The sequence below is a fragment of the Eucalyptus grandis genome, chromosome 6, assembly GCF_016545825.1.
Source record: "Eucalyptus grandis isolate ANBG69807.140 chromosome 6, ASM1654582v1, whole genome shotgun sequence".
Lineage (NCBI taxonomy): Eukaryota > Viridiplantae > Streptophyta > Magnoliopsida > Myrtales > Myrtaceae > Eucalyptus > Eucalyptus grandis.
The window spans coordinates 29,537,720-29,557,936 of record NC_052617.1 but is presented as its reverse complement, the minus strand read 5'-3'; the positions used below and the strand labels follow the sequence as shown (position 1 = coordinate 29,557,936).

General features: G+C 39.3%; 3 protein-coding genes across 3 annotated transcripts; 2 read left to right on the top strand and 1 right to left on the bottom strand.

The window, feature by feature from the left end:
- Positions 1-3,149: 3,149 nt before the first annotated feature.
- On the top strand, positions 3,150-10,631 carry LOC104416106 (protein DA1). Its single transcript, XM_010027571.3, has 12 exons — positions 3,150-3,719; positions 4,432-4,583; positions 4,945-5,035; positions 5,237-5,399; positions 7,638-7,758; positions 7,891-7,974; positions 8,622-8,741; positions 8,859-9,071; positions 9,413-9,475; positions 9,564-9,679; positions 9,801-9,859; positions 10,037-10,631. Exons 2-12 carry the CDS (start codon positions 4,473-4,475, stop codon positions 10,339-10,341), a joined length of 1,446 nt encoding a protein of 481 aa, XP_010025873.2. The 5' UTR covers positions 3,150-3,719; positions 4,432-4,472; the 3' UTR covers positions 10,342-10,631.
- Positions 10,632-11,113: 482 nt separating this feature from the next.
- LOC104416208 (putative pentatricopeptide repeat-containing protein At1g19290) lies at positions 11,114-13,437 on the top strand. The gene has a single exon (XM_010027658.3). The coding sequence runs from the start codon at positions 11,308-11,310 to the stop codon at positions 13,018-13,020; it is 1,713 nt and encodes a 570-aa protein (XP_010025960.2). The 5' UTR covers positions 11,114-11,307; the 3' UTR covers positions 13,021-13,437.
- A 5,005-nt stretch (positions 13,438-18,442) lies between these two features.
- On the bottom strand, positions 18,443-20,136 carry LOC104416309 (probable galacturonosyltransferase-like 1). The gene is given in 2 exon segments (XM_010027746.3): positions 18,443-18,996; positions 18,999-20,136. Coding segments are annotated over 2 exon segments (1,089 nt in total). The 5' UTR covers positions 19,870-20,136; the 3' UTR covers positions 18,443-18,778.
- Positions 20,137-20,217: the final 81 nt, after the last annotated feature.

Genomic DNA, 20,217 nt, shown 5'->3' with positions numbered 1-20,217 from the left:
AACTTATCAATGATCTGGACATAACTTCGCAATCTTTACAATTTGACTTGACGGATAATTGTACACAAAGAAAGAATTGAGAATTTGACAATTGGGTTCGAGAAATCAATGAAATGAATCCATCAATAAGAACACAAATCATTCTAAAGGAATAAGAACAAGTGTTTGATTGGCAAAGGTGAAAATACAACTGGAATGACTAGAAATAAAACGACCGGAGATAGATTGAAAGGAAGTAAAGTGCGGTGACAAAAGTAATTTTTTTTCTTTAGAAGTCCGTGAAAGTCTCTTCTCAGATCAAATCTCATGTTTATATTTATTGTCATCCATATTGATTCCAAAGCATTCATTAATTATCCAAGTGGCCATCTTTGTCTGTACCCTTTCCTATCACGTTATCCACTCATAATTTATTTTCCAAGAAATAAACACTTCTTACTTTTAAGTCCTTTTAATTTCAAATAATCAAAGCTGCTAACTTGTGATAAGTTGACTTATTCTAGGAAAAGCAATGGTTATGATGAAACGGTGGAGCCACGCGGGCGACGAAAACCATACGGCAAGAAAATGGTTTGGGGACGGACGATGATCTCAATCATCGAGAAGGCCCAACTGCTCCTCTCCCCCAACATTAATCAAATTGAATTTCCCATTTCCCATTTCTTATAAGGTTTTGACCTTTTCTAAAGGGCATTTTATTTAGCCATCTTCTTTGACCTTCGAGAGTCATCGACTTGTTTCCCAAACGCTCCGTACGCGTTTTGCCGTCTAAAAAGGAGAAGAAAATATAGGGGAGACACGCGCCGTGGGGGCGGGGCCGTTAGGCGTTAGAGAGAGAATGAAGTTGCTTGTCCTTTGTCTCTTGGGGTTCACCCACTTATTAAAATGAGACGGACCCAAGTTACCGCAGTAAACGGTTTTATTACCTTTTTTGCACTTGACAGTACAATTACAGAATTGCCATCAAAGACTACATAGTTTTCTATTCTCTACATTTTCTGCCTCAGTTCGATAGCTCCTACGAAATACTACCAATTCAGGAGTAAATTACAACAGCCATGGGCAAAAATAATGGATATTAAGTCTCGTTTCATCTGACGACTATCACCCAAGTCGCATAAGCCATGTGAGTCCTTGAGTATGATGGGGAAAGAGTATACACTATTAACAGATAACAAGTAACTCAATATAAGACCCTATTAATTGAGATTTTGCTTACATGGAGGGAATAATTAATTCATGGACAGGTTCTAGCTCTAGGAAAGATGTAACATATAGGTAAAATAAATTTAAGATTTTTTAAGAAATAACAATAGAAGTTTGTCAGACAAAAGTTTGGAAAATTGAACTAGATGACTAATAAATGTACACCATATATACAATAAAAAAGGAACCTTTGGATTGATATGCAATTAAGAATCTCCGTGATGGAAAATGATGGATTTTTTTAATTACTTGCAAAAGGAGAAAAAGTGAATGGGCTCGTTTGTTTGCCATTAATAAAGAGCAAAACGGGCATGTTTGTTTTATCGCTTATTTAGATATTATTCAAATTTTTTTTTAAAAAATGAAATTAATCTTTTTTTTGTTAGAACATGAAAATAATTTGCGTACCTATAATCGTATGTCATGAAAAATTTAGTAGTTTCAAATTTAAAAAAGAATCAAATTATGCAGATCACAAGATTCTAATCAAGTAAAAATTACTAAAACACACTCTGAATCATTCTACACATTTAAACCTAGCGAAAGAAAGATTTTTAAAGTTCACATCCTTCCGTTCTTTCATCCTCCCCAATGTCGAATGCTTTTTAGTGCTTTATTTTCCAAAAAAAAAAGGCCAGAATTTACTTGTAAGCAACTAATAACATAGTAAACCACAAGGTTTGCCCTATTAGTTGCCCTTCCCACATGGAAATGAGATATGGGGTTTGAATCCTCATATTCTCCCGATGGAAACGTTTTAGTTTGAATTGTGGATTTTGACTCTCATCGCTTTATAAGGAAGTAAGGTAAAAGCTTGAGAATGAAAGTTATAGTAAGAGTAAAGTAGGATCAACAAAGAAGAAGAAGAAGTAGCAAAATACTTCAAATTGTTGTAAGTAATTGTAATCAAGATTAGTCAATCGTCCCCAAGAATTGGTAAATGAAACATTAATAATCATCTTTGGCCCATAATAATTTATTTAAAGTCTAGAAGGCTGAACATCTAAGCAATTTGGGCAAAAGCCACAAAAAGCCCAATTATGCTCAATGCAACATATTTACTTTAATTTTTTTTTCAACACCAAAAATCTCAAATTTGCATCTATGTGACACATTTATCCTCATCAAGTTTCCCAGGTGAGCATTGTTAAAATTTTGCTTACATGGACGCCATAAAGCAAAAGATGTTGACATGACACCTATGAAGCTTAAGTGAAATAAAATCAAGGTGTTTTGGTTGAAAAATCATCTAACAAAACTTTCACGGGAGTAAATACGATACATAAGCATGTGTTTGGATTTATTATGTCATAAAAAAAAATTAAAGTAAATATGTTGCAATGAGCATAATTTGAGATTTTAATGTCATAAAAAAGTTTTGAGGTTTTTAATATCACAAAAAAAATTCGAGGCAAATGTGCCACGATAGGCATACGTATAGGTTTTTGTGATTTTTTCCAAAGTAATTTTTCATCAAAAGTCATAATCAACCTAAATTTATCGTGAATCTTTTTCTCTATTCTTATAACCTCCACAATATGGCATTTCTAAACAATGTGTAACCATGTCAAAGACTAATTCTTCTCAAGTGTTGTAATTTCACTGAATCAATAGTAATATTGATAATCTTTCAATAAGTTATCTTTCCTTGTGAAATCATCCAACGATTCATCTTCCTTTTTCCTTTCGATCCGTCAATGCATATTACATACGAGACCGATTCAGTGTATCGCCGGACCAAACCCTAAAATTTCCCAGGCTTTTGTCTTTTTTCTTCTTCTTTTTTCCCAGACGGTCTTCCTAGGAAAGTTTTAAAGCTCTCTCTTTTTCTTCCTTTCTTTATAAAAAAAAAAAAAAGAATTATTTTAAGTTCCGCAATTTTTTTATATTTAATCAAACACGGCGAAACAGCGTTAGAACACGCGATGACGGAGAAAATTCAAAAACTCCAGCTGGGGGGGTTGGCTTGGGTGGAGGCGGAACCTTCGTCAATGAAATCGCATGTCGGGACCGTGTGACAATCACGTCAACTGCCAAGTTCTTGTCTTCGTGGGGTGGGCTTTGGCTTTGCTCCGAATTTGACTTTGAACTTGCGTCCGATTCAAGCACCCTCCCTCGTTTTCCTTTCCACACCTGCGTGCTTCTGTTCCTCCCTTCGATACCACCTGGCCGAGCCAAGTCAATTATCATCTCGGGGATTTGCTCCTCTGCGATTATTGATTTTCCCCCAAACATGCGTGAAGACTTCCCATTTGTGGTCTGACGAAAAGAACCCAGAACAGGTTTCTCGCGCTTTCCTCTTTCCGGTTGCCGTCTTTTCGCGAGCGAGAGAGACAAAGATCAAGAAGGGAAAATAAGAAAAGGGGTGGAAGAAAGATTGGACGGCGTGATCGAGAGCGTCTCTAGGACAACTCCGGTGCTGCTCTTTTGGGCAAATCAGGATCTTTTCTGATCTGGGTCTCTCCAAAGTTCCCATCTTTTCGCAGGCTCCTCTGTTCTTTTGTTTGAGGCGGGTCAGTCCTTTTTACTCTTTCGCTTTCTTTTCTTCCATGTGGATATGTAGCTGTAACTCTGCGAATTCAATTTTCTCTTTCATCGAATTGATGTCTGTTGGTTTATCTCTTCAAGTACATAAGATGTTTGGGAAATTCCTTATGCATTGTACGAACAAGTCCCAGGTTGTCTGCTTTTGAGCTCCGTCAAGCTCTGGTTTTATGATGGTTGGTGGGTGACTGCATTTGCTTGTTTTACTTGTATACCTGCCTGATGAAGAAAAATTCAGTACTGGCTCTTGACATTTGATTGTGCAACACCTGCTTGCTTGAGAATTTCAGATTATGAATGTTGGTATTGTTTCTTGAGCTTTAAGGATTCATTAACCCTTTTTTCCCCGTTCAAGATTCGAATATGTGCTAACATGTACAGGCGTTCCTCTTATTATTGCCATCACTTGTACTTGAGTCGATTCTTCTTATTCGGGAGTAATTGAAGAGAGTTGCATGGTCCTTTTTGTTTCTGGGTTTTCTTGTTCACCTGCCACAAGAATGTAAATTTACCTGATGATGCTCCTATATTTCCTATTGGTTGCGCGCAGATAATAAACACCATAAACTGTTCCAATCCATCTAATTATTGTGGAAAACAACATAATCAAAAGCTGTTTTTTAATCTATATGGCCTTTCAAATTTTCTTGTAGTTACTCGACTGAATAAAATTTCTTATAGGTGGAGACGTCAATGACCATGAACAGATAATATTATGCATCATGAGTTGGCTCAAGAAAATTTTCAAAGGTTCCAGCCATAAAATCACGGAAGGGCATCACCAGGGACATTATGGGGAGGGTCCCAATTATAACGCTCCTTCCACTTCACGGGTAATCACATCTATGAGTTCTTGCCATATTCCTTCAATATAACCATGTCTATCATGTGCTAACTTAGTTTGTGTTTTGTTTAGCTTGTATCATCATCATCCCACTAGGGGCTGGATGTGACTTGCTCTTATTTCTCAAATGATCTGAATGACTTGTCTTATGTGATCAAATGGACTGATGGAGTTAGTTCATCATGTAAATGGCACTTAACGTTTGAAAATCAGACATTATACTATTACGAAATGCAGTAGTCATCCTATTTTCCTTGACGTTGTCTGCCAGTATTAAACTTTTGTAATGCGATTCAGATTCCTGATTTGCTCTCTCCTTTTAACCACATTTGGTGGGCAACTAAATGTAGGACGCATGGTTGGAGTATGAGAATCAAGATATAGATCGTGCCATCGCATTATCCCTTTCGGAGGAGAGCCAAAATCAAAATAATGTGATTGGTGAGTGATACGGCCAATTGGCCATTTATTTCATCGGTCAAATTTTTTACTCCATATTCTGTTGGAGAGACAGACTATGTGCTTGTAATTCTGCTTTAATTCTTGAGCAACAATATGATGCGGACCTTTAAGCTATGATTTGTGGATGTCTTCTCTGTGTTCAAAACTTTTATGTACTTTCTAATTGAATGATTGGATCAGACAATCAACACCAACTGGAAGAAGATGAACAACTGGCTAGGGCCATCCAAGAAAGCTTGAATGTTGCGTCTCCACCCCGTAGAGGAAATGGACACTCTCCTTTCCCAAATGGAAATGGTCATATATATCAATCTGTACCATTCCCCTATACCACAGGTTACAGGTATGACAGCTTTTATATTGTGGAAAATTTGTTTAATTTTCATTTTGACTCTTAAGTTGTGTTTATCAAAAATTTGGTCCTAGGTTAATGGGCACTGCATGAGTTTGAGTGTAATCTGGGAGTAGGTAGGGAATGAGAAACCTTTTTACCCTTAAGTTACTTGAACAAGGTCAAGCAAACATTCTACTTGGATGGAATGGTTTATTTTCTCGACCTTATTCCATGGAGTTTGATTGTGTAACAAGAGCCATGTTTGTTATTTAGGCCATTGTGAACAAGTTTGGAGATCATGTACTATTTGGATTTAAAGTTTGAAAAGGGAAGGGTGTAGGAATAGTTGAAGTTTCGTGCTTGATTTCCTCTTTGATTCGATTAGATTTATATTATTACAGGGGTCATACCGTTAGCAGAGCAGTCATGTTAATAAGTTCACCAATGACATTAGTCAAGCACTTCTGATAAGGAAAACTTCAAAATTTTTAAAATACTAATTACATACATCAATAGAAAAGAAAAGAGGATCTTTTAAAATATGAAAGCTCCCTTTTGCAGTTGCGTGACAAGTGCCCTGAGAGTACTACGTTAACAGAGCCTTAATATATTTTATGACAAACTACATTCTCACTAACTTATGTCGAAAGAAATGTTTGAATTATCCCCCTATCTGACACATTACACAAGTTTTCACCCTTTCGGAACTTTGGATTATCAACGTTCACAATTTCCAGAGTTTTGAAGTCGTGTAAAATATGAAGAGGTGTGCTGAACATGAAATGCAGCCTTGATTGTGGGCTTATGCTTTTAGGACTTCGTGCATGATTACTGAGCTTCCTGATATATGTAAATACCATATAGTTCATCCATGAGCTTGTACTCTTTTGAATTTAAGCAACTACATTTTCAACTTGAATAATTTACAGCTTCAAGTAAATTCAATAGGCCCTAAAATGCTGCTTGTTACCATGAAGGATACTGGTGGTTTACAATTTTATTCATTAATTCTATTGAAGTCTCCCTCTGCAAGAAGCACCTTACTATGACCCACCATCCGTTGAACCTCAAATCTCTGTTATCCATTCAATCATCGAACTGTATTTTGATATACGACTGACGCTGACATGACTCTCTGACCTAATCTCGTTCATAAGGGAAAGATAGTGAGTCATTTTCTCCAGATTTTTCACCAATCCATCATAAGCTTGCTGATAAGGGAAAGAAGGTGTTTTCTCCAAGCATTAAACAAAAGAAGAGATGCTTACTTGTGTTTAGGATTTGCAGCAAAATGTGTCAAGCCCCCCTTTTTACAAGTGATACTCTTTGGCTAGTTGACAGTCTGGGTTAGTTGGTCACTTCACAAAAATTCTTTCTCATCACTTGATGCTGAATCATTGACATGCTAGCTTCTTGGGAAAGCTTTAAATATATTAGTAGTCAAGATATATTAAAATGAAAGTTGTTAAACGTTTTCTTATCAGGTAAAATTTCCTTTTACCCTCTTGTTACAAAAAATTCTAGTCAACTATTTCCTAAGAAATTGCACTTTTTTGGTGCCTATGTCTCTGTATATTTTGTTATGATGTATAAGATGTTCTATGGTACATTTTCCTTTTTCCCTTTTTAAGGAATGTTTTGCACATCTGTCATGCCTATGCATGAGTATATTTTCTTGTGAAACTACATATTTTAGTCCAAAAGAATGAGAAATAACCTTCTCTGCTGCATATCATGTTAGGTTTTACCATTCCTGTTATAATAGTTGAGGATGTAAAGGCTTAGACCAGGGGGACGAGATAAAAAGAATTTGGAAAATCCTGTAAAAGAAATCTTTCATGAAAATTCACACATACATAAAAAATTACTGAAGGTTACACTATGCACCTATCAGATTGGGAGTTTGGGGTCCCGTGTGAGCCCCTAAGATATGTCATTGTGTTAGAGTGGCATAGCTGTGTTTGCAATTTATGTCAAATTTCCGTTACCATTAGATTAGAAAGCCAGATTGACTTGCAATAGAAACAATTCCATTTGCATCAACAATCAATTTAAGTGTATCATGACTTAAGTCATTGTGTCGTGTAAATGATAGGTGTCCGATATTGCTAACTCTTTCATCCTTGACAATTGGCAAGAATATAGTTTCATCAACTTTTATCCAGCATGCCTTAAGTCTCTTGTTTCTTTCTTCTGAAGTTGATTACAGCAGAAACATGACAATTGAGTGCCTTCTCAATATTGTAGAATTTGCGCTGGGTGTAATATGGAAATCGGTCATGGACGGTTTCTTAACTGTTTGAATGCTGTTTGGCATCCGGAATGTTTTCGATGCCGTGCTTGTGGTCGACCAATTGCTGATTATGAGGTAAATACTGACCAAAATTATTTCTTATATAATTGATTCGTTTAGGAATTTATACATTTCTGGTTTTTGACTAAGAGGGTTATTTGGGTGGTTTACACCAACTAATCAAGCAAGATTATCTGTGAATTGCAGTTTTCTGTATCAGGAAATTACCCTTTTCATAGGTCTTGCTACAAGGAGCATCACCACCCAAAGTGTGATGTTTGCAGGCATTTTGTAAGTGTCATGGAATATACTTCTTTGAACTGGCTATATATAGCTTGAACGTGTTCCCCCTCATTGGATGTGCGTAAATGTGATCTTTCAGTTTCATCTGCTTTGAACTGACTCACCCTACTCTACATTATCTCTATTTGACTGTCAATAGACCCATAACTCATGGTCATTTTGTAAATGATTCCATCTCTCTTTTGTAATAAGGAAACTATACTCTGCTCATTTTTGTCAGCTGTAATTCTTAAATGGAGAATGACAAGAATTGTCAGTTTGTAGTAAAATCCTGCTACACTGAAGGAGGAATCTACTTGAATTCACTGAGTATTCTGTTTCATTAGGTTGACTAGAAACAGTGTTGAAATGAAAGGATTTAGATGACAATATCAAAATCACAGATAAATAAAATTTTGAAATAGAGCAAAAAAATTGAGGGACACTTGAAAGGAATACGCATAAAATTGGAAAATATGGGCAGACCTTCCAACTGACCATACAGTATCTTTCTATATATGGGGAATTATCGGTGTTGTAGATTGAAAAGACTTTGTATGCCTTAAGATGTAAGACGATGATGTATGTACCATGTAAAAACTATGAATTATATCCTGAGAGGCGCCACTCATATCAGAATACATCTCCATTGACAGATTCCGACGAACCCTGCTGGTCTTATTGAATATAGGGCACATCCTTTCTGGGTTCAGAAGTACTGCCCTTCACACGAACATGATGGGACTCCTAGGTGCTGCAGCTGTGAGCGAATGGAGGTCAGTCTGATGAATCCACTCTATCTCCCAAATTAGCATCTCAACTCTGCAAGAGAGATCCAGCAACCTATATTTGCTTGAAAGTTATAGGTTGAGATATTTTCTCCTCATGTGCAGTCACGAGAGATGCAATATGTCGCACTTGATGATGGTCGGAAGCTCTGCCTAGAATGCTTAGACTCGGCAATCATGGATACGAATCAATGTCAACCACTATATCACAGTATACATAAATTCTATGAGTTTTTGAACATGAAAGTGGCGCAGCAAGTTCCGCTTCTCCTGGTGGAACGTCAAGCTCTAAATGACGCCAGAGAGGGAGAAAAAAATGTAAGGCTTGCTCTTTTGCATTCCCTGTTATTGGCATGTTTCTATACTGGACAGTTAGTTAACCATTCACAGTCTTATTGGATGATAACATGAGAAATAGAAACGTAAAGAACGTAAATTGCAAGGCAAAATGTGCATGAACGTGTCTTTCATTCTAGAAAATGGTCATGCTTTGACATAGTAATCAAGAAGGATTTGATGGTCAGACAGTCTCATTTCTAGAACTTTTTAACATGCTTTTATAGTGACATGTCTCTGAGTATATCAATCATGATCAATGGCACTTTTGGGGGTACATTGTTTTTGCAGTTAATCACTTCAAAACATTACTTTTTGACCAGGGCCATTACCACATGCCTGAGACAAGAGGACTTTGCCTCTCAGAGGAAAGAACCATCAGTACGGTAAGAACTCCTGTAGAATGCTCAGTCTGTGAAATAGCATTTATCCATCGTCTATCTCTCTCATATGAATTTCTACCTTCTATGGCAGATATCACGGAGACCAAGGATTGGGGGAGGCCGAGCTACGAACATGATGACAGAGCCCTTCAAGCTAACACGGTCTTGTGAAGTGACTGCCATTCTCATCTTGTATGGTCTTCCCAGGTATTGTATGTGCGTGATAATTCTAGAACTCCATGCAGAAATTCATGTTTTGGAAATATTTGTTTTGCTGTTGCAATCTATTACACTTTTCCCGCTTGTTAATGCAAGTATTTGGGAACAGGTTGTTGACTGGATCGATCCTAGCTCATGAAATGATGCATGCATTCCTTCGACTTAATGGTAATTTCCTAGTCAGTGCCATTTTTATTATGGAATTTGTGTGCTTTCACAGATTGAATCCTATGTTTTCACAAGCTCTGATGCTCGGATGACTGAATTAATTCTACCATCATATTGAGTTCCTGTAAAATAACTTGTCAGCGATTTGGAGTGACATATTCATCATCTATGCTTAAGGTTTTCGAACTCTCCGCCAAGATGTGGAGGAAGGCATCTGCCAAGTGTTGGCCCACATGTGGTTGGAGGCAGAGCTCAACTCAGAATCAAGCAGCCACAGGGCACCGTCCTCTTCTCAAGGACTGAAGGGAGGCCCTAAATCTCAATTCGAGCAGAGGCTCGGTGAGTTCTTCATGCACCAGATTGAATCGGACTCGTCCCCAGTTTACGGTGATGGTTTCAGGGCTGGCCGGCAGGCAGTGAAGAAGTATGGTCTTCGAACGACCCTCGATCACATTCAGTTGACAGGGAATTTTCCTTGCTGATGTGAGATTCATTTATTTTTTCTAGCAGCAGAGTTGAGGATGATTGGCCGTTCATATTATTTCAAGGTCAATGTGCAGGGATTAGTAGGTGGTACATAGTAACTTAGGATGACACTCATTCCTCGTGAGAGTTCACCATACACATTCTTTGTCCATTACAATAGAAACCACAGGATCAGGTCATACTCTTATACATTCTTTACTTGGAAATTCTTTTCTCTCCCTCCTCCAGATATACCTTGTTTGTACTTCTTTTTCTGCGAGGAATGGAATATCGAGTATTCGCGACCGATATGAGACAACGATAGACATAGGATGTATGCACCCACAGAATGACACTTTCCCTTTTTCATGTGTGCAAATTCATAAAGAAGAAAACATGTTAATTTCCTAGTTTTCTTCTTCATTTCAACTTTTCCAGAAGGGGAAAATTAAGGAAGACTGTCAAATGCTTCTCATAACCTGCTTTTGAATGGAGACAGCAAACGGAAGGCTTCCCAGGGCCACAACCAAGCGCAGCCTCAGTTTTCCCAATTTCCCTTTGTATCTTGTCTTCATTTCTTGGTTTCTTGTCAGTGTTTCAGCAAAATTATCACTAGCTAAGTGCTATATAGGCTGACTCAATAACAGAGAGATGGCCAAACGAGACAAAGGGAAAACTACAGGGGGCTAAAAGTAAAACTCCCTCTTTCTCAAACAACAACGCGGGCCCATAACGTAACACCAAAAGCCCACAATCCAAATTCCTCTTTTTTCTGCCATTTTCGTCAAACCACCAATTTTTGCGCAGCTAGAACAGAGAACTCGAACCTTGGCTTGCTCATCATCATCTTCATCGAGCTCTCTCGGTACGACGGTCGTCCCTCTCTCCATCTGCAACATGCAACGCCGAGTCTCAGAATCAAGATGACACCCATCGTAGGCCAAACCCTCATCTACCCCACGATCTCTCGCCTCTTCACGTAAATGCTGAGGCACTCGTCAAGATGGCTCCTTCCCTCCAACCCACGTCGAGTCCGATCCTTCCACGCGCCGTCGTCGTCCCCCCGCTGGAACCCCCGAGAAGAGTCCAGGCTCAGCCGACCCGAGCTCCTCGACCGGATCGCCCGCATCCTGGTCCTCCGTCGCCTCAGCGCCCTGAAATGCCTGCCCTTCGCGTTCTCCGACGACCTCCTGGGCTCCGTTCTTCACCGTCTCCGCTTGAACCCCACTGCTTGTTTGAGGTTCTTCGAGTTCGCCTCCGAGCAGCAGGATTATCGGCCTGATGTGAAGGGTTACTGTAAGCTCGTTCATATACTGGCCAGAGCTAGAATGTACGAGGAAACCAGAGCTTATGTGAACGAACTGGTCTCTCTGTGCAGGAACAATTATGTTTCGTTTGTTGTGTGGGATGAGCTCCTGAGGGTTTATCGGGATTATGGGTTCTCGCCCGTTGTTTTTGATATGATACTGAAGGCGTACGTGGAGAAGGGCATGGTGAAGAATGCGCTCTACGTGTTTGATAAAATGGGCAAGTGCGGTCGAGTGCCGAGTTTGAGGACTTGTAACTCTTTGCTGAGCAGGTTGGTTAGAAATGGTGAGAGTTACACCGCAGTTCTCGTGTTTGATCAGATGGCGAGGATGGGGATTGTGCCCGATGTGTTCACTTGTGCGATAATGGTGAATGCAAATTGCAAGAATGGGCAGGTTGATAAGGCCATGGAGTTTGTGGAGGGGATGGAAAATGCTGGTTTTGATATGAATATAGTTGCTTACAATAGCTTGATTGATGGGTATGTGAGTTGTGGGGATATGGAAGGAGTTGAGAGGGTGTTGAAGATGATGGCCGATAAAGGAGTATTAAAAAACGTGGTTACGTACACGTCTGTGGTTAAGGGTTTTTGCATGCAATGTGAAGTGGAGAAAGCAGAGAAGATTGTTGGGGCAATGGAGGATGACAAGTCCATTGTTCCAGATGAGCGTACTTATGGCATATTGTTGGATGGTTATTGTAGGATAGGCAAAATGGATGATGCTTTAAGAGTTAAAGAGAAGATGCTGGAGCTGGGTTTCGGTTTGAATAATGTCATTTGCAATTGTTTGATCAATGGGTATTGTAAATTCGGTCAACTTTCTCAAGCAGAGGTCTTCGTATCGCAGATGATAGATTGGAATATGAAGCTGGACTCCTACGGTTATAATGCTCTAGTAGATGGCTACTGTAGAGAAGGCTTGATAGGAGAGGCTTTTAAGTTATGCAACGAGATGATTCACGAAGGAATCGAACCATCTGCTGTAACTTATAATACTCTTCTCAAGGGCCTGTGTCGGGTTGGAGACTTCAATGACGCCTTACACCTGTGGCGTTTGATGCTGGAAAGAGGCGTGGCGCCCAATGAAGTCTCCTTGTGCACATTGCTAGATGTGTATCTGAAGATGGGGGATCTTGAAATGGCGCTTCTGCTGTGGAAAGATATCTTGGCGAGGGGCTTCGCCAAATCGAGCATTGTCTTCAACACCATGATTCACGGACTGTGTAAGATGGGGAAAATGGCCGAAGCAGAGGAGATTTTCCAGAGAATGGAGGGACACAGATGCTTGCCTGATGAAATAACATATCGAGCCCTGAGAGATGGGTACTGTAAACTAGGGAATTTCGAACGAGCTCTTGCTTTTTCGTCGAAATGCCAGACTGTATAACGACACAATGGAGCCCCCAGCTCGAAAATAAAAGATGATTCTTTTATTTTTTTATCTTGGATGAGTTAGCTTTCCTTATAATGAGCTTGAAGCATCTCTTGAAACTCAATGTCACTTGACCCGGATGAGCTTGTATCGAGTACAATCAGGCTTGCATTCGGTTCTAGCGGACATTGTTGAGTATCTAGCGAGTTTGCTCAATAACCAGGAAAGAGATCCACCAGGGAGAGCTCCAAGATGAAGGGTAAGGGCCGGCTAATAAGGAAGTAACTGAGGCAAGGACAAGGAAAAGTTCAGGTGCTTGACCAATTAAATTCCGAGCAGTCGGATCCCACACCTATCTCAAGTTTGAAAGAGATTGAAAACGAGGTTAACCATCTTAAACGGTTCATAATGCCATTCTTACTACTCTCTCTCTCTCTCTCTCTCTCTCTCCCCAAAGTCTTGATACAATTACGTTCATATCCTTCTTGAAAAGCTACATGAGAACCGAGAAATGATCCTCTGATTATTAGAAGTTCCCGACATGTACCGTAAATATTAAACGTGGAGGGATAAAATCGTACTACCCACGAATTATATAGGAGATTATCCATTGTTTTTGGAAAAATTATCCAAAATCTTAAACCTTTTAATTGTATTAATTAAGTCCTAAACATATTTAAGTTTTGTCAATTGAGTCAATTCATCTAATTTTGCCTTGAAATCGTTGACGTTGATGTCAGTTATCATATGTGGCATAATCAACGAGGACGTGAACATTTTTAAATAACAATTTAATATTTTTTTGATTTTGATTTTGATTTTGATTTTGATTTTGATTTTTTTTTTTTTCCTTCCCTTTTTTTTTTTTTTTCTCTTATTTTCTTTTTTTCTTTTTCCTTTTTCTTTTTCTTGCCCCAAACCATCTTTGAGGCTCAAGTAAGAAATGCCAAGGACTAGGCCGATGATGGTTAACCTCTCTTGAGGCTAGTGCTTCACTAGTCATCGACGAGGCCCGATGATGGCTGGTGTGGGGAAAAGGAAAATTAAGAAAAAAAGAAGTAAATAATGAATAGAGAAGAAAATATAATAAAAATATAAAAATTCAAAAGGCTTTTTCAGATATTATAAAAATTTATTATATCGTGTCGATCGTGTCATGTAGGATGACCAATGTTTACATCAGCGATTTCTAATCAAAATTAGCTGAATAGACTCAATTGTCAAAATGCAAAAAAAATTATGAATCAATTGAAAAAATTAAAATATTTAGAATTAATTTAACAAAAATATAATAAGTTTGTGACAAAAATGCAATAGATTTATTATCCACATAAGTCATTTTTGCGTTATTTCGTACTTATAGGGGTCAACAAACCTATTTTACACTATTCTTATCCGTACGTAACCGCTTCTTCTATGAGATAAGAGAAAGGAAAATAAAAATAAGAGGAATTCAAAACAAAACAAAAAATTGAAAATGACAAAAAGTCCATCGTTGTCAACCACTTTAACAGTTTTTGGACCTCTCCTCGGCTTGAATGGACATGAAGAAGACATGTATTACTCCTCCTGATGATAATCCCATCAGGTACAATTTCGTGACATGTCAAAGTTAATGGGCAATAAAATAAATTGAATTCTCTCACGCGTGACATTCCCTCTCAAACTCACCATTCCATTGACTTTGACTTTATTGTTTTTTCCGCCTTTGCCCGTAGACTTTATAGATTAATTATCAAAATTATTCAAAGAACAAGATATCACCATTGACCGCTATAGTTGTTTTCCCTCAACTCACACGATGATGAATCGTTTACACAAGAGAGTATATTAATCTAAATTAAAAAGGCCATCCAGAGATAATCATCCAATCAGTCCTAAACTTACTTTACAAATGTTAATGCTGTTCTAAATCCTTATGCGAAATTTTAATATAATTATTTCAGCCAATTGCATAAAAAATTGCTGACATTGCCCAGCCATCCTACGTGACACGCTGATGTGAACAACTCGTGAATTGCATTGCTAATTGAAATTTAACGTAAAAATTTTGAATTGACATCTATAGAGTAGGTTTAGAATTAATTGGGTAAATTGCCTAGTCATTTTTATAGTGCATTTTGAAATTGTGCTAATGATTCCACATTTAATTCAGAAAAAAAAAAATCAGGTAGTTTTTAGCTATAAACTGATTATTCATTTTCATAACAGAATCTACTAGTTGATGCAATGAGATTTGAAACAAGTTATATATATTGACATTGGAAATCCAAAGGAGTTGTTCAAGTGTTCTACGTGTTAGTCATCCTCCACATTCCTCTTTTGCCACAACCGCGAATGTGTGTTGACCGCCCCATTATTAGTTTATTGATGATATGGTGTTTGTAAATTGAAACCTCATCACTTGTTATTTCCATCAAATCTAGAACAAGATAATTGAGTTTTCGTCAGTCTTGCTCTTCGAACACTCAATCTATGTAGTATTGATATGGACACGCAGCACGCCATATAATATGATATGACATGCCGACAGGTCATTTATCAAAAAATGAAAAATTCCTACACATTCCGACACGTTATTTATTAAAAAATTTTTTTTATATATAAGTGCATAAATGAATAAATAATAACAAAAAGAGCCTAGAGTTAATTTACACTAAAAACATTAATTCAATATTTGTTAGTATCATTCATTATTTTAATTTGACAAATTCAATTACATTTCATTACAATAATCCATAAAACTTGGAGGAAAAAAACAAGCCATCCACATTATACTATTACGTGCACTACAAGTCCTAAAATATATAATGAAAGTGCAATTGAGTCGAAAAACTTATCAAATTGATATAGTCAAGCTTTTCCATTAACACCATCAATTTGTTTAATGGAAAATGTTGAAGTGGTATTTTTAAATTTATTTATTTATCTTACATGGCATCTAATCTTTTTTAAAGAATAGTAAACAACTTTTGAAAAAGCTAAAATAATTCTTAAAGAAAAAGAAAAAAAAGAAAAAAAAAGGCAAGGTCGTGGCTAGGCACACCATTGCCGCTGTCGTTGCTACCGTCCTAGGGGGGTTGACAACCTAGGTGGCTGCCCTCGTCAGCCCAAGTGAGGGCCAAGCAAGGCTTGGTGATGCCGATCCTCGCCTATGGTTGGTGAGCCTCCTAGCCCTAAGTGAGGCCTTACTAGCTCTAGGCAAGGACTGACAACCCTTGCCAGGCCTAAGCGAGGGCATAGTGTTGCTCAGATCTAGGCGAGCCTTGGCTAGGCCTTAGCTAAGGCAAGCCTCGCTGGCCTTTGCCTAGCCAGCAATGGCCTCGCCCAAGTTGGTGACCACCCCCCTCCCCCGGCCACTTCACCGACCTTCTCCAATGGTGGTAGCGGCAGCAGCAGCGATGTCCAACCACGATCCCTACCCTTTTTTCATATATTTACATTTTGATCCATTAAGTATTGAATTTTTTTAAATTTAACCCCATGCTTGTTAAAATCACATGTTGGAATTCTAAACACGCATGTTAGGGACACGTGTCGAAATACATAAAGACTCTTGGAGAGTGTCAATGTTTCTTAGCACTCAATTAGCCAATAATATGAACAAGGAAAAACGAAAATAGAATTTGTGGCGGGTATGAATCCCACGCACACGGCTCTTTTGGCATCATAATAGAGATTGCCTGCTAATAATCAAATTTTTTTTCAAATTTTGGCTCATATCATATTAATTTTATGATAGTAGGATTTTGATGCACAGATTCCTTCGAGATGAATCAGAATATTATAGTTTTAAAGAATCAAATTAGGCAAAAAAAGGATACATAATAACTTTAAGGATTCGCAACAAATCATACAATATTATTTTTAGGATGGATGCGTTCCGTCCCTTTAACATTACAAGTGCCATCATGCACCATATAACAATCGACCATGACGCTAAAAATGCGTTGCATAAATAGTCCTTCGTCCGTCATGCACCATATAACAATCGAAGCACATGATTTTAATACTACGTGACTCGAATATCGAGTAGGAAGCATGAATTAAAGGCGATTTGAGTTCTATTATCTTGATTAGGACCCACCTGTAGAAATCACAAGTCCGTCCAGATCTTATCGTGCACCGTACAAATTATATCTTAACATCATCACTCCCTTCCACCTTCCACCTTCCACCTTCCCTCCCTCCACCGACACTCCGTACTGAATTTTTTGAACACGATTAATTCCTTGTTCTTTTTATTTATTTTTAATATTTTGTCCCTTTACCCAAGAAAAAGCAAATCGAAAACCATTTTATTTTCGGTCAACGACATATTCAATCGTATGATTAACACAATGCAGACATAGGAAAAGGGAAGTTCGCACAGGCTGGCTCGTTGAATTATCCACCGCTCTGAGTCCGACTGGTGTATGCGAACCCACAACGAACGACCGAGCTACACCGCTCGTTGAATTATCCTTCGCTGTACATTTCACTCATTAACCTCAAATTTATGACATACTTCACTAATCTCATAGATTTAACACCATGTGACTCAACAATCGAACAAATATTTTGAATAAAATATCATTCCCATTTGATGATATAAGTATCTTATCAAACATGGGTCATGTCTTAAACTGACATACGATATAAGCATGTTAAATGCTTAACGATAAAGTCATTTTGTGTGATTTTAGCTGTTTATTTGCGATGGAATTCTATGGACTCTGTGAGAAGTTTGGATCGTAAGATTTAAATCTTACATACCAAAATGTTTGACTATTCTACATTATTTGTGGTCAATGTTGGAACTTCCTATCAATGTCATTTTGAAGCTGTCAATCAGAAATCAGGTTGTCTTCCATTATTGACGAATGTGGGGAATTGTTTATAGCCAGTTGGGGGGGGTGTGGATTATGGATTTTGTAATTATTTATGGGGAAAATAATTATAAAGGCCATATGGAAGCTGTATCCATGGCAAGTTCTAGCCAAAACAATGTTCAGAAAATGAAATGGAGTTTCAATTTCAACCTTCATGAATGCCTTGACTAATCTCCACAGTTTATTTCCTTGTGCTTAATGAGACAAGCATAAGCATGGATGTGAATTCATTCTATTTATATGATAGACTCAATGGAAAATTGTGAACACTAGGTAGAGTTAATACTGCTGTAAGTAAGATCCCGCGTTAAATAATGTGAACCGGTCAAGTATATTTGAATTAAGTCTAGCCAATAACCTCTCGAAAGTCCTCATATGAACAAGTACCGTAGCACGACTAATTTTCGAGCTGCTAAAACAGCCCAAGAAATTTAATTTGCAATAACGATAATGTCTAGAGACAATAGAACTTTGGTTTAATTTTTCCTGGATAATGAAGCCTCTTTTATTTTTCTCTGCAGAGATTGAAATGTGCATTTTTATGCGTTTGAAGAGCAAAACGATGCTGCACCAAAACGACTTCTCTGCATCATCCTGAACATTTTATTGATTTTGCGTCCGTCGTACGCAATTACACATCAAGATCTCTTATATTATCTACAACTTTCACATATTTGAACTAAGATCAGAACTTTTCGATTGAAAAAAGAAGAAGAAACTAAGATCAGAACAAAAGGCTCAAAGGGAAACCATCTTGGCCTTCATCAGAGATTTTCCCAATCAGGTGTGCATGTAATGCTCAATTCATCGCCGTTCGAGGCGTCGGTCACGCGATCCGATATCAATCCTCCGGCTAAAAGGCCCCGACGTAAAACCTTGAGCATGATGTCTGATGTTTCTTTTCAAGAATCCAAAGAGAATGGAGTCTGCAAGAGATCGTAAGGAGCCCAGAGAGCGTCCAAAGGGCACGGCCGGTTGGCGTCGAGCCGGGCCCATGGCTTCCCCTTCCCGCTCCAATGCAAGAGGCTCACCGGCCCGGGATGCAAATCCCGGCACAGCCCTCGGAAGTTGTCCCCGCCAAGCCCGTGCTGGTTCCACCGGTGGTCGACCGCTGCAATCCCCCTGCGAGCACCAGCAAGAAGGGCGGCAGTGACCCTAGCTCGTATATCCTCATCCTCTTCTGCAGCTCCATCCACTCCTCTATCTTCTTCGTGTAGCCCCCGCGTCGCCACCGATCGAGATCCATCACCATCACTCCAGTGTTGAAGTAGCACGGCGTGCGGCCTGCGAAGGTCGATGACAGCGAAGGGTTCGACCAGAAGGTCAGCGTGAAGTAGGCGGTGAAGTTGGCGTTGCAGTACTCAGGGGCGGCGAGGATGGTGCTCTCGCCAAGCGGTGTCGACGCAAGCTTTGCGATGTCATCGACGAGGATGAGGTCGGAGTCAAGGTAGACGACCTTCCGGACACAGGGAGGGAGGAGGTCGGCGAGGTAGCTCCGGGCATAGTTCAGGGGACAGTCGAGCGCGGAGCGGATGGACGTGGAGATGAGGCCCGAGACAGCAGAGTCGTGGAAGCGGTAGAGCCAGAAGCGGAGGTAAGGGAAGGAGGCCGAGATGGTGGCACGGAGGTGTGGGGCGTCGGCGGAGGCGGAGGCGACGAAGTGGAAGACCACGTTCTGGGGGCAGGAGGAGTGCTGGAGGATGGAGAGGATGGCCGCCATGGAGCCGCGGATGTACGCGGTATCGAGGGTCATGGCCACGTGGACAGCCGTCTCGGAGCAAAGGAAGATGCCGTCATCATCCGCCTCAGGCTTCTCGGCGTTGTCTTCGGCTCTGTGGTGGTTTTCCACAATGGAGGGGCAATCTGGGGAGTTGTAGAATTGCGGGGCTTCCTTGAATTGTCGGGCAGCGACGGTCGTGGTGGCGGTGGAGGAGAGAATGGAGGAGAGGAGTAGGAGGAGGAGGAGGAGGAGGAGGAATGGTTGTTCAGGCATACTTTCGTGGGGATAGAGAAAGAGGGAAAGAGAGAGGGCATGTATTTTGTGAGAGGAATGTTGTTTTTAAAGGATAGAACTAACAAAAAATGGACCAACCTCAACTTCAGATTTCGCTTTTTACATGAAGGCTTGAGCATTAAACAAGAATTCTCTGATTTACAAGGACCCAATTACAAAAAACTAAGGAAAAAGTAGGAAATTGGAAGATTTGGGGGAAGAGAGAGAGAGAGAGAGAGAGAGAGAGAGAGATTTTTGGTCAATGTAAGTTTGTTTGAGTTCACATCAGCAATGGCAGGTTTTAAAGGTTCTTTGGTGATGGGTCCTCTTCTGTCTCTGACATTTCAT

What these genes read in the sequence shown, in the direction of transcription:
- LOC104416208 (XM_010027658.3), top strand. Translation starts at nt 11,308, where the DNA reads ATGCTGAGGCACTCGTCAAGATGGCTCCTTCCCTCCAACCCACGTCGA.
- LOC104416106 (XM_010027571.3), top strand. Translation starts at nt 4,473, where the DNA reads ATGAGTTGGCTCAAGAAAATTTTCAAAGGTTCCAGCCATAAAATCACG. An exon ending in GCAGCTGTGAGCGAATGGAG is followed by an intron (nt 8,742 to 8,858) that starts GTCAGTCTGATG and finishes CCTCATGTGCAG; the next exon opens with TCACGAGAGATGCAATATGT. An exon ending in ATCTTGTATGGTCTTCCCAG is followed by an intron (nt 9,680 to 9,800) that starts GTATTGTATGTG and finishes ATTTGGGAACAG; the next exon opens with GTTGTTGACTGGATCGATCC.